The following is a 16,709-nucleotide window of genomic DNA, read 5'->3' as shown; positions in this document are numbered from 1 at the left end:
GGTTCATAGGAGACCGGACTCCTTCAAATTTTACAGTAATTTCCGGCGCATGCAAAGAGGTTTGCCTATAGTTTTCAAGCAATTCAATTTCTCATTAATCATTAGAGAGTTAGACAATTGCCTTAAACTCTATGTCAGATCTACTTTCCCAAGAATGATGACATTGGCAGAATCTTGAAAGTGGAGTGTACCCCAATACTCGGTGATACTGAATATCCTACTATTTTTGCAATATCTTCGCCAGTTTCTCCAGGTATAGTTTCTCTAATAAATTGATTTAATTGCTGATATGAGTACATATTCCATGTACTTGATGCTGTATTTTGCCAAAAAATTATACAGACAACAGTAATTTATGTATCATCTTGCTTGCATGCTAGAATCTGCCGGTTCATGCTTCCCAAATTCATGATATGCAAAAAGCATGAAAGGAATAACTGCTTGAATTATGTAGGGAGGGATGGTTCGGCATCCTATCTCTTCCCAATGACAAAAACAAAGTAAATTGGGTGAGATGGAAAAGTACTGTTTTTGGCTGTGAGGTAATATAATGAAGATGGTTGATGTGATGTGTAAGAAGTTGTAGGTAAGAGATAAAATATAATGATTAGAGTTGATGTGACATGATCTTTTTTTCATCATAGTAAAATATGCTCTAGATTTTTTTAAAATTCAAATGCAAATAGAGTTATATGAGATGAGATAAAGAATATCTTTCAAGCAATCCCTCCTTTAAACTTTAGCTATCTCTAAAGCAGTCAATCAAAAGAACTGGCCATTTAGTTCCTCAAAGGGTTGGGTACTCATGTAACGAGTCTGATTACAACTTGAAGCCAATCAGTCTTAGTACGATGATGACTCATATAATACCTTTTTTGATGCCTCAAAATATGTTGACAACTCAACGGTGTAACTAAAATTGTCGTGGTCCTCCTCCCCAGGAGACCCAACTTCCAGTCAGCTTCACTTGTGTGGCCTGGCCTTGGTAGAATAGGGCTTTCCATGCCAGTTAAAGGATGTCTTTTTTGTTTTTAAACTAGTCTAAGCACCCTTGCTCTTCTGGTTCTTTTGGTGTCTCTGTCATTCATGTTTTCTTTCTGACAATATAAGGGCCTGTTTGGTTGTGTTTTCAACGAGATTTTTTCCACTTTTCACTATTTGGGTAGTTGGGATTTTGTTTGGTCAAGCCATTTTCATTGAGAATGCATTCCTAGTTTAATTCTCAAATTTTTGAAATTATAGGTCACATGGGTTTGTCATACTTATCTTATCTTGTCAACATGTCTTTTCTTATTTCAAATCAATTAAAATTATTTCAAATGGCAAGACTCACTTTGATTATTTTATAATTTCACATATTCAATCAATTTGGTCATCTGTCACATCAAAAATACATATACCTATATTCAACATTCTCACACCTATATACCTTTATTTGGAAACAACTAATCCAAACATATTCTCAGTTTTCGCACAAAAACCAATAAAGCATTTCTACCCATTTCCAAATGTTGGAAACTGAAAATGAAAATGAAAACACAACCAAACGGGCCCTAAGTTTTTTGTCCTTCAGTATCCTCTGCTCCCTGATGTTGGATGCGCACCCTTCTTTTTTTAGTTGATATTGACTGAGTTACTGTCTGCTGCCGCACTCATCAATATCATATTATTATATCAATTGTTTTTACTTAAACAAAGTTTTACATGATCTGAACGAATTCATTTTTGGATATGTATTTGTTCCATGTCACTAACTATTCCTGGGTATCCTTCTGAAGGCACTGGAATCCCTAAGGTCATGAAGATTGATGTACGTGGAGAGCTGGTGGAGGGAAACACAATTAAAGGGTATGTTGAGGTTGCATGGTGTGGAGGAACTCCAGCGAAAGGTGTTGCTAGGTGAGATCATCCATGCTTTCCATATGAAGCATCTTGATTTTGACTGTTCTATTCCCCCAGTCTCGCAGAAAAATGCTTATCCTCTTCATTTGAGAGAACTATTATTCCTTTCCACAGTTGGCTTAGGAGGCGGTGGAATAGCAGTCCTGTTGTCATTACTGGGGCAGAAGAAGAAGAGTATCAGCTGACGCTAGACGACATAGATTCATGTTTGGTATATATGTATACACCAGTTACTGAAGAAGGTGCCAAAGGGGAACCTCAATATGCAATCACTGATTATGTAAAAGCAGGTGAGTTTGGTAGCACTTTTATCCTTATTTCCCATTTTGAGTTACACTGGCACCTTAGGTAAAGTGGAATTTCTGAAAGGTGACCTGGTTCTTAACTGTTAATGCACCTTTTTTGAGTAAGAAAAAAATAGTCGTGCCTTATCAATGCACGTCTTTATAATCCTAGTCATTTTTGCTGCCTGACCATGAACCATCAATTTGACAACTCCTGAAACTTTCTGTTGTTTAGCAAGAAATATATTGCAACTGCAGCTTTGATGGTTCATTTGCCTACTTTTAGATCACTATATGGCTTGTGCTTGAGTGCTAAGTTTTGAACTTTCGGGACTAACTTTCATGGCTTTCTTAATTAATACTTTATTATAGATTTTGATTTCGTTTTCCTTTTTGACTCCATCATTTTCTTACGCACTTTTATTGCTCCTTGTTGGCAGCTCCTCCATCTGTCACTGATGTACAAGTTACTGGAGATGCTGTGGAAGGAAATACAATCAGAGGGATAGGCAAGTATTTTGGAGGAAAAGAAGGCCCCAGCACATTTGAGTGGTTGCGTGAGGATAAGGATACTGGGTAGGTGTTCATTTCCTTGTGTTATTTCTGTCATGAAAGAAACAAATTTGTCTGACCACTTGTGTTTTTCTTCTTAACTTTCTCTTTTTACACGAGAATTTTCATTGTGGTTTGGGTCAATCAGTAGTCTTATTATTTGTCTCAATTGGTCTTGACTCTTGGTTATACTTTTAACTTGTGTTAGTTCTCTGAGTAAGTTTCCCTCTCTAGCATGGACCTCTTCTGTTTTCATTGTTTTTCATTTTTCTTGTGGGAGAGTAGTAATCTATTCATTTCTCTAAACTGGGTTAGTTTCTTTCTTCGGCTTGTGTTTGCAGAGAATTTACCTTGGTGTTGACGGGTACAAACGAATACACTCTGACAAAAGAAGATGTTTTACGACGACTGACATTTGTTTATACACCTGTCAACTTTGAAGGTTGTTCATTTACATAGTGCAAGTCTTTCATTTATTCCTTAGCCTGCTTTATGTCTACATTTTGCTGCATGTATAAATCTTCCCAGTATTCTGACTATTTTCAGGGCAGGAAGGGAAGTCTATGTCAGTAGTGTCCCATACAGTTAAGCAGGGTATGTAACAGCTAATTTTAATTCTGAGTTGGCTGCTATTAGTGTGAACAGTGAGGGGCAACATTTCAGACATAAAAAATGCTTGTCTTTGTGAATAATATTGGCTATTCAACTTCTTCCTCCTTTATGAGTGTTCACCCAAAGTTGTTCTTGGCTTTACTGCAGTCGCAATTGCTTTGGTTGGTAAATGACTATTTTAATTTCTTGTGGTTTCATTTTTAGTCTCGTTTACTCCATTTTCTTCCTTTTTTCTGTATTCAATCACAGCACCACCAAGAGTAACAAACATTAAGATAATTGGTGAACTGAAGGAGGGAAGTAAGGTAACTGTGACTGGTATTGTTACTGGAGGAATGGAAGCGTCTAGTAGAGTTCAGTGGTTCAAGACCAGTTCTTCTACTTTTGAAGGTGAAAATGGTCTTGAACCATTAAGCACATCCAAAATTGCTAAGGTATGATTAGCAGCATCTTTTCTTAGCTCATATTATGATCCGTGATTTCAGCTCTGCATTTTCCTTTACATAGGCATTTCGCATACCTTTGGGAGCTGTTGGCAAATACATAGTTGCAAAATTTACACCAATGACTCCAGATGGTGAAGCTGGTGAACCGGCTTATGTGATTTCTGATACAGTTGTTGAGAGTGAGTATATTCTGTTCAAATTGTATCCTTTAATTTTGACAACGATTCAGGAGACTGGAAAAGTTGCCAAACCACTTTTGTTGTATATTTTGATTTACAGTTAGTAAAGCTTCTTAGGCCTGCCTATTGTTCATTCTTCTACAACTATTTGTCATGAGTAGAGGGGACTGATTCTTATCAGAACATGATATTAGAGGAAATTGATCATACTTTATTTCAAAGAGCAGTTAACATATTGAGAAAAAAAAGAATGAGAGAAATAGCTATCTATAATACATTAGGGTTGTTCCCAACCCATACTATTCCTTAGGATGTATTTCTTAGTAGCTAATATATGTACTGTTGAATGTCTCGATTCTCTTTATTTGATTTTCAAAATATGTTTGTACTGTCTCAAACAGTCAAACTAATCGTACTTTCATTTATTCGTTACCACTACTGCGGTTTTACTATGGTGAAAATGCTGGAAGTCATGTTTATGCCAACCGTGACCCTAACTATTGGAGGGAACCTTATGAAAAATCATTGCATTGAACTATTATAAAAGGTTCATTCGTCTATCTAGGGATTTTGGCTTTCACAGTGCTAGAGCTGTTTTTCAAAATATTCAGCAGCTTTTGTTCTTTAACTAAACTTTATCACATCTAACTATCATTTACATTATATTACATTTATGTTGTTATTCGGTTTCATTTTGCTTCCCCAAAAGTTTTTCTATAAGGCATGCTAAATTTCCACATTGCCTTGAATTCTTGTCTTGTAGTCGCTGCTTTATATGATCTTTGGTAAACTGTCCTTGCGATTTTGAGTTTAAGCATTTTGACCTGATGGTCCAGTTCCCAAAACCATGCTCGTGAGCCCTCTGTTATAGCTCATGCCTTACTTGAAATCATTTCTTGTTTTATTTGCATGTCTTTTAACTTGTAGTGAAGGTAAAGTGGTTGGCTGACTGTTCTATTAAAGCTGCTATAAAACGATTTCTAACATGTATTTATTATTTATGCAGCTCTTCCCCCTAGTCTCAATTTTTTGTCTATAACTGGTGATTACTCCGAAGGTGGAGTGTTGACAGCATCATATGGTTATATTGGCGGTCATGAGGGGAAGAGTATCTATAATTGGTATCTTCATGAGGTATGTTAATACTGCAGACCTGTCACATGTAAACCATACATCTTAAATCTTTTACCGGCAATGAAGGGCCTTAGAAGGGAATATAAACTAAATCCAATTAACATCAGTGACTGTAAATACCGATTTACCAGACGTGTAGGTTCAAGCATTACGTTGCTAACAGCATTAGCTGCAAAAACATGCAAAGCACTTAACAACTGAAGTATGAATAGGTCTAAAATATTTGTGGACTTAGCTAATAAATCTCTACCCCATGTAGGGTGAATCCTGTCATCTTCTTATGTTGATTTGAAAAGACCACCAAAAAGTTTAATGGGCTAATTTTCCAAAGAAACAATAGTTTGGAGCATATATATGCTTGTACAAATTTCACATGTTTGAAGAATGAAGTTACCTTACCATTTGGTGTGTGTTCTGCCATAGCTTTTTCTTGATCGATTTTGGTGTTTAAGTTATGTATTTCTTGACCCCTGCAGGTGGAAAATGACTTGGGTACTATAATACCTGAGGTTTCGGGTCTCCTTCAATATCGAGTTCCCAAAGATGCCATTGGTAAATTCATATCTTTTACTTGTACTCCAGTGCGCAGTGATGGTATTGTAGGTGAACCAAGAACTTGTATTGGACAAGAACGTGTTCGTCCAGGTAACTACAAAGATTGCATCTGCAGTTCTTGTTGGAGTTGGTACTTGTTTTACCTTTGAAATTTTTTTGAATGTAAACAATGTGGCATGACAATTTAGCACTTGGAAAGAGCTAAAACCAAAATGTCTGGTTATTGCAGCCTGCAGGGAAAATATGGGCTGTTCTCTTTATTACTGTTAATTGTTGCCCCTTGTGTTTTTATGACCTAGGAGTTTGTTGCTTTTGGGGCTTTCCAATGGGTTTTTTCTACCTCCTTTCCCTTCTTTTTCTGAAGAATCTGACAGCTGAATTTTCATTCCAATAACATTGATATGCTGATGCAGGAATCTCTAATTTTATTGATTGCTTTAGTTCTTTCAAAATTCTTCCTTTGATGATGGATTGTTCAGATGTTTTATCTAAATTTTGACAGGATATTAAGTACTGATTATCCTTGTTTTCCACATTATATGATGCAAGACCCCATGAAGCTCTCAATAATGATAAGTTTATCTTTGTGGATATAGAGGTTAACATTTTTTCTCCTCCATGTTATGTCATATTAGGAAGCCCAAGACTGCTTTCTTTACAAATTAATGGAACGGCTATTGAAGGCACTACTCTAAATGTTGAAAAGAAATATTGGGGTGGTGAAGAGGGAGAGTCAATTTACCGCTGGTTCCGGGTACTTAATTTCATTTGGCTTAGTGTTACCATATTATTTCTCTTATTGAGCTTGTCATGTTATGATAGAGTTTCACTATAGGAACAGCTGATAATTTTAATAGCATTTTCTCCACACAAGTTTGTATTTAATTGGCATATTTCACTTTCAATAAGTTGAAATTCTGCCATATTGCTGTTGCAGACTAGTTCAAATGGTACTCACGGTGAAATAAGTGGTGCAACTTCTTCATCATACATGCTCTCTATAGATGATATTGGCTTCTTCATATCAGTTTCCTGTGAGCCCATCCGAAATGACTGGGCCCGTGGTCCTATTGTCCTTTCTGAACAAGTTGGACCGATTGTGCCTGGTAACAATTTTAGGGAACTATATTTCACTTTCTTGTCTGTGAAACATGCTATTTTTCTCTCATCACATGAAAATTAAACTACTGAGCAAATTCTTCTCATTCCAGGACCCCCAACATGCTGGTCACTTGAATTTCATGGCTCCCTCGTTGAAGGAACGCATTTAAGCTTCATCGCTTCTTATAGTGGAGGGTAGGCCTCCGTAAAAAGCCTTGATTTATAGTTCAACTACTGCCTCTTCACAAACTTCACGTTCATTGTATCTGATGTAATGCTCTTCACTTTTCAGGTTGAAGGGAGATTGCTTGTACGAGTGGTTCAGAGTGAAGGGCAATGGTCTGCGAGAGAAACTTCATGTTGGAGGTAGATACTTTTCTGCTTTTGTTGGCTCTATCTTCTTTTGTTCTTCTGATCTTTTTCTTTTAAAAAAAATATAAAAATATATTTTCATGTATCTGAGAACTTGTATTTGACCTTGCAGAATTTCTAGATTTAACTTTTAATGAAGTGGGAGATTGTGTGGAGCTTGTTTATACACCTGTCCGTGCTGATGGCATGAAGGGCAGCCCAAAGACACTGGTTTCTCATCCTGTTGCTCCTGGTTAGCACTTCGTTTGTTTTATATGTTCTAGGATCCTCCATAGCAGTCATCTTTTCTTTTTGTGAAACCACTTTTACATCCTTGTTTCCGTTAACTGGAGTAGTGACTTTACATGCAAAAATGTTCATTGTTATTGCTTTCTGTTCAATTTTCTTGCATGCTTCCTTGGTGTTGAACTCTTCTGTCACCCAAGCTTGAAATCCCTTGATAACGTATTGCCTTTTATATTGACGGTTCTATCCTTGTGGTGCCATCTTGCTGAGCTTGCTGGCAACCCATGCCTGCATATCAAATTTAACAGTCCCAACCACATGGAAAGGAAGGCACACGAGTGCCCAGTCTCTTGGATTCTCTTTTACTTCATATTAGCATTGTTATTATTGTGATTTTCTAAGCATCAACTATCTCTGCATAATACAATAGATGTAGAACCTTATGATCCCATGTCTAAAAACATAATCTTAAATGCAGGGGATCCTCTAGGTGTTAAATTGGTAGTTCCTGATTGCTCTGAGGGCCAGGAAGTGGTCCCTGAAAAAAGGTACTTTGGAGGACAAGAAGGAGCTGGGAAGTATATTTGGTTCAGAACAAAGAATAAGCTTCATGAACCTGCCCTAATGGAACTGGCAAATAATTGTGAAAATGTTGATATACGTGGGCAGACATTGTAAGTATCTCTTTAAGTCATTCCCATCTCATGAAATCCCTGACATTCTATCTTATTAAATTAATTACTTCTGGTCAGAACATATACTCCATCTGTTGAAGATGTGGGGACTTATTTAGCATTGTATTGGGTGCCGACACGGTCAGATGGGAAATGTGGAAAGCCGGTGGTGTCAATTTGTGAGTCTCCAGTTATTCCAGGTAGAATCTGATTTCCCTCGTGTGCATGATCTAGAAAATGGTTCCTTGAATAATTGTTTTGATAAATGCTATTCATAGAAGTTTTTCCTTCTCCCCCTTTTCTGCATCCACTATGCTCGAGATTAATAAAGGCGTATAATATATTGTAGCTTATTTCTCCCTCTCTTGATCTCTTTCTCCTATGTGTTGTAAGTATTTAACCTTTCTTCCCAAATTGCACAGACATATCAGCTCAATCATTTTTTATTTTCTAAACTTCTTCGTATTTTAATCTGTATAAATGATATCATGTGGCAGCTGTTCCAGCAGTATCTAATGTTTGTGTGAAGAAGTTGTCTTCAAGCACCTATTATGGAGAAGGAGAATATTTTGGTGGATATGAAGGAGCAAGCTTATTTAGCTGGTATAGACAATCTGATGATGGAATGATTGTTCTTACTGAAGGAGCTAATTCTAGAACTTATGAAGTCACAGATGAAGATTATAACTACAGATTGTTGTTTGGGTAATCAATCTAGCTCTCTCTTATTATGTTCACTTGAGAACAATGCTTATGATGTACTTGGGTCCAATACATTATTGTATATCTGCATATATTTCTCTTTCTGACCAAACAATTACTAGTACACCTAGTGTGATTTAATACAAGAGTAAAAATAGGGATAGACATCCATATGATCTCATAGACTTCTTTTAAGGATTCCAATCTGGAAAAGAATTGATAGCTTTATGGTCTTACATATCAGAAGAAGTTCTACATAGGAATGGAGCCAACAAATAAGAATCAAAATGAAATACATCTCAGACATTATGAGACAATTCTTATTTCCAACAAGAAATTTCCATCAGCAGTTCAGTTTCTTTTTTCTTTTTCTTATATTATGTTCTATAAATCTTTAATGTAACTTTGCTTCATTCTAGTAGTATGTTGCAAACTAATTCCTAAAATATTACATTGCCTGTTGATCAATTTAGAATATGGAACTAAAAGATTCTCTTTTCTAAAAAATTGGGTGAGGTAAATGTGAGTATAAAACACTAAAATGTATTGTTCTATTTCCTCATTCAGTGGTAGCAAAGTATTTTAAAATGCTTTGTAGATACTGGATCTGTTTGTTGTTTCTTGGTGATTGATTTATTCAAGTAAGTATTTCGTGCATCTTGCAGATATACGCCAGTTCGTTCAGATTCAGTTGTTGGAGAACTTCGATTATCTGAGCCCAGTGACATAATTTTGCCAGGTGGTGATCTAAACAAGCTTAATAAGCTCTGAAAGGGTTGTGTAGTCACACATTATACCTTTAATCCTGAACATTCATGACCAACTTATTTTAGTACTTGCTGAACTCAGATGGTTCCTGCTCAGTCTTATAGAAACTTATATGGAATGTGGAACATTGAATCAGTATTTTTAAGTTGGAAATGGTTAACACTTGGTTTTACAGCAATGACTAATGATATCAGTCACCCTGGCATCCATCTCTATGCAGTCAATAATTATGGGATAGTTACTCAAGAGTACCCATAAGCATGCATATTTCGACATACTTATCATTGTTTATTCTCTTCTGAAGCAATAAATGGCATAATGCTAGCTGTGAAATTTAATGACATAATTTCTTATTTATTGTCGTGGGGAAAAATTGCATTACAAGTAAAGCTTTTATTTTGGTTATTAGATTAATCTGAATTTGGACCTTTTATATCAGAGTTGCCAAGAATTGAGATGCTAGCTCTCACTGGTAAAGCTGTTGAAGGAGAAGTATTGACTGCTCTTGAAGTTATTCCGAAGAGCGAAAATCAACAGCTTGTTTGGGGAAAGTACAAGAAAGAAGTGAAGTATCAGTGGTATATCTCCGCATCCAACTTGCTTGATATCTTTAAAGGATATGCTGTCTTAGCCATGATGGATTTCCCTCTGAATTTGTTCACTTGCTGCAATGTGATGGTGCAGGGGTTTATCTAGCCTTTTGCACCAAAAACATTTCAAACTCATTTGTCCATTTGTAGGTTTTTAGTGGAAAGCTCTTGAAAGAAGTGGATATTTAATGTTTATCTCCTGTTCAGTTCTAATTTCTCAAGCCTCCACTTATTTGGGTGTCAACATGTGTGATGCCAAAATTGTAGGTTTTTCTCATCTGAAACTGAAAAGGAGAAGTCTTTTGAGCTTTTCCCATCGCAGCGGTCTTGCTCCTATAAAATACGGTTTGAGGACATTGGTCGCCATTTGAGGTGTGAATGCATAGTTACTGATGTGTTTGGAAGATCAAGTGAGCCAGCATATGCTGAAACTTCTTCAGTTTTACCAGGTGTATACTATGTAAAATTAATTAGAATTTTTTGTTTATAATTAATTGAACCTTGTAGCTGAATTCTGAAGTGTTTGCTGTCTGTTGTATTCAGGAGTTCCTAGAATGGACAAGCTGGAAATTGAGGGTCGAGGTTTCCACACAAATTTATATGCTGTACGTGGCATTTATAGTGGGGGAAAGGAAGGGAAAAGTAGGATTCAGTGGCTTAGATCAATGGTGGGAAGTCCTGACCTCATCTCTATTCCTGGTATAGCATTCTTGGCTGATTCTTCCATTATTCTTCACTAAGAAGTTGACCGGGAATGAAGAACAAGATGATTAGGTTTTATGATAATCTGATTTCTCCATTGCACATGTTGATTTGTGGCCGCAGGGGAGACAGGAAGGATGTACGAGGCAAATGTTGATGATGTAGGCTACAGGTTAGTTGCTATTTACACACCGGTAAGAGATGATGGAATTGAGGGACAACCCGTTTCTGCATCAACGGATCCAATTGCAGTTGGTAAATGCTTTCTGTTTGTTTCAATTACTACTCTCCTGACTATTATTTCTATGTGTGGTTGGTCTTCGAGGTTTATTAGATAAGAGTTTATTTTACCATATATACTGGTCACATTCCATATTCATGAGTTATCAATGATTTTCATCTACTTGCAGAGCCTGATGTTCATAAAGAAGTGAAGCAGAAGCTGGATCTTGGATCAGTGAAGTTTGAGGTATTTCCTCGTCTCAATAATTTGTTTTAGTGCTTAAAATGTTCGCCAAACTTATCTTTTAAGTGGTTCCGGTACAGGCCCTGTGCGACAAGGATCGGGCTGCTAAAAGGGTACTCTTTTCTCCAGTACTCTCTACCAGCTTCAGTGTCGTCAAGAAATGTATAAAATTTCTGAGTCTCATTATAGCAACATTTTGTGCATCATTGCAGGTTCCTGGAATGGGAAGTCTTGAGAGAAGAATCCTGGAAGTGAATAGAAAAAGAGTCAAGGTTGTAAAACCTGGTTCCAAGACCTCATTTCCAACGACAGAAATTCGTGGAAGTTATGCTCCACCATTCCATGTATGTGTGGTTTCTTCTGTCACCCAAACTATTAATGCAAGTGCAATTAAATCTGATGCATCATATATATTACTAGGAAAGTGGAAGGACCACATTTTTCATAATTTTCTCAGGAAGACTTATGTATATCTATTGCATGTCTTGTGTAGGTTGAGCTATTCCGAAATGATCAACATCGTCTTAGGATTGTTGTTGACAGTGAGAATGAAGTAGATTTGATGGTACAGACCCGACATCTCCGTGATGTCATTGTCCTTGTGATCAGAGGGCTTGCACAGCGTTTCAACAGTACATCACTGAACACTCTTCTCAAAATAGAGGCATAACGCTGTGTTATTTTGTTAGAGATACCATGTGGTTTTTTTATTTTCTTGCCTTTTTCCTCTCCTTTTTATTGAGTGGGAGGGATTAAGGTTGGAAGCATCTGCTTCCTGATTATTGTTATCGCAAGTAGTATGGTTGTATGAATTTTCTCTTGGAGAGGGGTTTGGTGTGGTTATTTGTTTGAATAATTACTGTCCCAATGATATTTTCTTTCTTTATTGCGTAATGTATAGAAACTCCAGCTCGCCAGCTGTATAATACTTTGCTACTCAATTGACCAAGTGACATCATTATGAAATTGAAATACATATACGCTGGCAATGACAAATTGCACAAACAAGATAAAATATGCACACTAGCAAGACAAGTTGGAAATTAATCTAGGGGGCTGGCGCAGAAGGGGCATTTCTGGTATCAACACCATCAAATCCAGAAATAGCCGCTGATGATACCTGACCTTCTTCAACTTTTCTATACATTCCCTCCTGTCCAGCCTTCACACCAAATGCTTTGGCAGTATCGTATGATGCATGCAGCCCAAAGAAGAAATAGTAAACCAAGAGGAATGCAGTCCATGCGGCAAATCTTTCAAATGAGTGCTTGTCTATTGACCCCAGGAGGAAGATGTTTATGGCAATGGAAGCTGATGGCAACCAAGGCACCAAGGGAACTCCCCAAAGCTTAGGAGTACGGGCTGGGGGAACGAAAAACCAGAGTCCTGCAGTAGACAAAATCCAGATGGGTACGGTTATGCAGTAGGCAATCCAACCTGTCTTGCTAATTCCCCAGTAAGCAGATGTGGCGATTGAGGATCCAACAATTAGGGCAAGGAAGGCAATTAACTTGTTGCGGTTTTCAGGTGTTGTCTCCCCACTAACATAGTACCTACGAACAAGAAGGGCAAGGGCTACAAGCATGAAAATAAAGAGTGTTGAGATTGACAGTAGTTCCGATAGGATGTCCAGTTTTGTGAAGAAGGCGATGACTGCAGTAGCTGCAAGCATGACTATGGTGGCATTAATGGGTGTTCCGGTCTTGTGATCAACTTTGGCAAACCATGGGGGCATCATATGGGTACGGGCAATGTGGGTAAGGTAGCGGGCCTGTCCCACGGCACTAACGAGCAGAACTGATGTCATTCCCTTCAATGCCCCAGCAGCAACTACATATTGAGCCCAACTCCACCCTACCATCTCAAATGCCCTTGAAAAAGGAGCATTGACATCAATGCTTGTGTATGGCTGCATAAGGCACAAAGTTATCGCTAGCAGGCAGTATATGGTAGTGGTGATCACCATCGAACCGACAAGACCTATAGGAACATCTCTAGCAGGGTTCTTAGTTTCCTCGGCCATGGTAGAAACTGCATCAAAACCAACGTAAGCAAAAAACAAAACTGCAGAAGCTTTGAAGATGCCACGGGGACCAAAAGGTGCAAAGGGAGTGTAGTTTTTGGGGTCTGCTTTGATGAGACCGGCTATGATGATAAAGAGAATGACGACCATGTGAACGACGGAGGCAATGTAGTTGAGACGCGAGGAGCCTTTTGTGCTGACAACTGCAATTATACAGATGACAATCATGATACCAACAGCTATAGGGTCAAGTTGGTTGTAGCCGTCGGTCAGACCATGGACCAGGATACGGAAATCATCTGGGTCGTGGTTACAGAGTGTGGCAAAGTAAGATGTCCATGAACGAGCTACCGCAGCACCACCAATAACATACTCAAGCAGGATGTTTCCAGCAGCAATAAAGGCCACGAAATCACCAAGCTCCACCCGCAAGTAGGCAAATGAACCACCTGCAGAATTCAAAATAAGATGAGAAAAATACAGAATATCCTTTGGGCAAATGGTCTGGAGGCCGATTTTACTAAATTATATTGGGCTCCGTTTGGGCCCATAAGAGTTGGCCTATATTCGACATTGTACTATACGGTCACTGTGAAGTCATCCTAGCTTTACTAGTCAACAAACAGCAGCTTTCTTTATACAAAACACAATAAGAAACTTGTTGTATCCTTGTATGCTCAAAGATGTCAACGAAATTGATTGCTGATGGGGGCAAGTAGGGGCCCAAAATTGTAGAAAAATAAGGAGAAGACTTGCTTTGTGGAAAAATTTCTTTGTACCATAGTGTATCTTAGACAGATAACACCACTAAGAAATTGTCATTAGTAAAAGAAAAACCTAACTTGTCACATGAATACGTGGAAGTGATAAAGCTCTTAATCTTCCAGATGGATGATAAAAATTAATAAACAATTCCAATAGATTACTTTGTTAATATTTTTATTGGTTATTTATGAGTTACCTAGAAACCCGTATAGAAGTATTTTAGGAATGATCATCAACTAACTAATCTATCTTCTTTTAGTTCAAGAAGGTTGAAGTAGCATCAGAGAGTAAACATAAGTGATTGGTCGACGAGTACATACAACTTGTAGTCAGTAAAAATCCAAGTTAAACTACTTAAATTTCCTTAAAAAAAATGAACCTCCTCTTTTAGTACTAATAGTTGGGATATATCTCATTCAATTGTCACCTGGAGTATTAAAAAACTCAAAAAACGACAAAAGAAAATTTATGTAATAGCTTTACCTGCTACAGGGATTTCCACGGCGAACTCGGTGTAGCAAAAGACAGAAAGCAAGGCGGAGAGTCCAGAAACGGCGTAGGACAGCACGACGGCCGGGCCAGCGTGCTCACGAGCCTCGAGGCCGGTGAGAACGAAAATTCCGGCACCGATGACGGCACCCATGCCGAACCACATTAGGTCCCACCACGAAAGCGTCTTCTTCATCTCATTCCCACTGCGCGCCTTCACCTCCAGCTCCGCTTCAACGCTCGACCGGGTGAAAATCCGGTCCACCAGCCGATAGGGAGTCTGTTTCAATGCACTGGCGTAGTTGCTCCAGCTCTTGAACGACTCCTCGGGGAGAAAATCGTCTTTCCTGAACGTGCACACCCTCCTCCTGGTTAGCCCCGACGATCCTCCTCCGTTGGCTTCGTTGCCTGTCCCCATGTTTTCCTGTGTATCCCTTAAACCTTCAAATTCAAGATAATGTAACCTGCACCAACAGTTACAACGAAAATAGCATAATTAAAGAGAGCAAACTGCGATCTCGTGCCGCTTTTGAAAAATTGGATTAACTATCATAATTAGGGCATCGAAACAGGCGAAACGCCATCCCTGGACTGCCAAACAGATGTGTACATCGCGATGGCTTCAAAGAAAAGTCTCAGAACTATAAAATCGCACTGTGACATCCATAACACTGAAAATAACCAAGCTTATTTTGTGAAAAAATTAACAGAAACGGAGACGATGAAAAGATACCTGAAAAATCTATAGGAAAAAAAGAAAGGAGAAAATGGCAGACGAGTAAAGCTTGTATATATGATAGATGCGTGGGTGTGTTTATATGAAAAAGACTGGGATTGAGAAAAGTCCAGCGACCGGCAGAAGATGCTATGTTCTATCAACAAAGTCATAACAAAGACAACGAAGTATATGTATGCATACGTAGGATCAGTAACTGATGAATTGTTATTAAAACAATTGAAATCCCACGACATCAATCTCACCGATCCACTACAATAAGTGATATACGTACAGGTTCACAAGAATATCAAAACCCACATACAGATATCAGCAATAATAAAATACGGAAGAAACAAATAAAATAAACACAACACGTACGCATTCTTAGGTATAGAAAACATACAGTGAGAATCGAGATCGCCGGAGAAGTAACTCGGCAACAAACTCCGACGGTGGTAAAATGTAGAGAGAGCAAAGATCGGAGAAGACTTTGGTAGTATAGTGTGCGGAGTTGACTGGAGAAATAAGAGTCCGATGCAATGTGAGATTTATATATGAGCCCTTAAATTAAATGCTGGCTTTTAAAGGGAAAGATAGGTGAAATAATCGACTTTGAATTTTGACTCTGTGTGTGTGAATTGGGAATTTTAGTGCTGGTTCCAGCTGTTTTGGGCTGCTTAGGGTGCGATTTCAAAATCTCAATTTTACTTACCAATTTTACTTTAAATCTGAAAATCTTGGCTTCAAAAAGTTATTGATAGTCACCAATTCTAGACCCTAAAATCATAACGTGTGGAATCAGCTATGCACTATAAATGAAAATGAAATCTACTTTAAAAGAAATAAATCTTGATACAATTATTTGCATAATTAATTTCGTCAGATTTCATGTGGACTCATATTTTTAAAATTAGTAAAAATATAAATAATTGTAATTACATAATGAATATTTGTGCATGTTAGACACAAACATGTAATGTACGGATCGCCCTATTACTAGCCACAACCATAGCATCTCACAATCATTGATAGAATTTTAGGAAGAAAATATTAATTTTATTTGAAAGTTTTGGATCACGAATGATCAATAATTAATTTGAAAAAAATATTATATGATTATATGGTATGGTGAGGTTGAATTGACATTGAATCTCAGAGTCTTGATTTGATTAATATTCATATAATGAAAAATTATTGTGTATTTGCAAGTTTGGAAGAATCGCGAATCTGACGGCGAGGAAATTCATACTACCCTACCCGGGGGGCTATTGGTCCATTGAATGTGCAGCCTAGCGGTTATTGTAATCTGACGGCTGAAGTTCGATCCCAAGAATTCGGCCGGTCAATTCAGTTGGTGGGCCCGCATGGATTAGGAATTATCGTGGAATTGGAATCTCCAAAGTCCAGTAAAGAGTGTGGTGTGGGGATCTAGTTGGCTTGTCTTGCTTGC

The 16,709-nt window shown here is 37.9% G+C and overlaps 2 protein-coding genes across 5 annotated transcripts in view; one reads left to right on the top strand and one right to left on the bottom strand.

Annotated features, from left to right (window-relative positions):
- LOC105175782 (187-kDa microtubule-associated protein AIR9) overlaps nucleotides 1-12,200 on the top strand; it is a gene marked incomplete in the record, with an annotated part of 18,371 nt that extends 6,171 nt beyond the window's left edge. For both annotated transcript variants that reach the window (XM_020698352.1, XM_020698353.1), the window contains 28 exon segments: nucleotides 1-59; nucleotides 139-253; nucleotides 1,779-1,899; nucleotides 2,017-2,192; nucleotides 2,627-2,762; nucleotides 3,080-3,180; nucleotides 3,285-3,332; nucleotides 3,600-3,784; nucleotides 3,858-3,975; nucleotides 4,982-5,109; nucleotides 5,586-5,754; nucleotides 6,300-6,418; nucleotides 6,602-6,770; nucleotides 6,876-6,960; nucleotides 7,058-7,131; nucleotides 7,250-7,369; nucleotides 7,841-8,036; nucleotides 8,115-8,236; nucleotides 8,534-8,741; nucleotides 9,404-9,477; nucleotides 9,946-10,084; nucleotides 10,364-10,545; nucleotides 10,640-10,795; nucleotides 10,922-11,053; nucleotides 11,209-11,267; nucleotides 11,345-11,377; nucleotides 11,477-11,608; nucleotides 11,758-12,200. In XM_020698352.1, coding sequence (XP_020554011.1) covers nucleotides 1-59; nucleotides 139-253; nucleotides 1,779-1,899; nucleotides 2,017-2,192; nucleotides 2,627-2,762; nucleotides 3,080-3,180; nucleotides 3,285-3,332; nucleotides 3,600-3,784; nucleotides 3,858-3,975; nucleotides 4,982-5,109; nucleotides 5,586-5,754; nucleotides 6,300-6,418; nucleotides 6,602-6,770; nucleotides 6,876-6,960; nucleotides 7,058-7,131; nucleotides 7,250-7,369; nucleotides 7,841-8,036; nucleotides 8,115-8,236; nucleotides 8,534-8,741; nucleotides 9,404-9,477; nucleotides 9,946-10,084; nucleotides 10,364-10,545; nucleotides 10,640-10,795; nucleotides 10,922-11,053; nucleotides 11,209-11,267; nucleotides 11,345-11,377; nucleotides 11,477-11,608; nucleotides 11,758-11,934 — 3,533 coding nt within the window.
- On the bottom strand, nucleotides 12,199-15,830 carry LOC105175781 (cationic amino acid transporter 1-like). Of its 3 annotated transcripts, none has more exons than XM_011098366.2 (3): nucleotides 15,638-15,830; nucleotides 14,536-15,005; nucleotides 12,199-13,736 (listed from the first exon to the last, which is right to left on the bottom strand). In XM_011098366.2, exons 1-3 carry the CDS (start codon nucleotides 15,658-15,660, stop codon nucleotides 12,313-12,315), a joined length of 1,917 nt encoding a protein of 638 aa, XP_011096668.1. In that variant the 5' UTR covers nucleotides 15,661-15,830; the 3' UTR covers nucleotides 12,199-12,312. The 3 variants fall into 3 exon arrangements, with proteins under 3 accessions (XP_011096668.1, XP_011096669.1, XP_011096667.1); XM_011098367.2 differs by having other exon boundaries at nucleotides 15,663-15,830; XM_011098365.2 differs by lacking the exon at nucleotides 15,638-15,830 and adding an exon at nucleotides 15,275-15,529.

The sequence above is a fragment of the Sesamum indicum genome, linkage group LG12, assembly GCF_000512975.1.
Source record: "Sesamum indicum cultivar Zhongzhi No. 13 linkage group LG12, S_indicum_v1.0, whole genome shotgun sequence".
Lineage (NCBI taxonomy): Eukaryota > Viridiplantae > Streptophyta > Magnoliopsida > Lamiales > Pedaliaceae > Sesamum > Sesamum indicum.
Note: the sequence above shows the minus strand (reverse complement) of the source record. Positions and strands in the feature narration are given on the sequence as shown.

Bases quoted from the DNA above. Each gene is read 5' to 3' on its own strand.
- LOC105175781 (XM_011098365.2), bottom strand. From the start codon at position 15,513: ATGTCGTGGGATTTCAATTGTTTTAATAACAATTCATCAGTTACTGAT. The intron at 15,006-15,274 runs GTATCTTTTCAT...CTGTTGGTGCAG, and splicing joins TTTTCCTATAGATTTTTCAG to GTTACATTATCTTGAATTTG. The intron at 13,737-14,535 runs GTAAAGCTATTA...TGAATTCTGCAG, and splicing joins CGTGGAAATCCCTGTAGCAG to GTGGTTCATTTGCCTACTTG.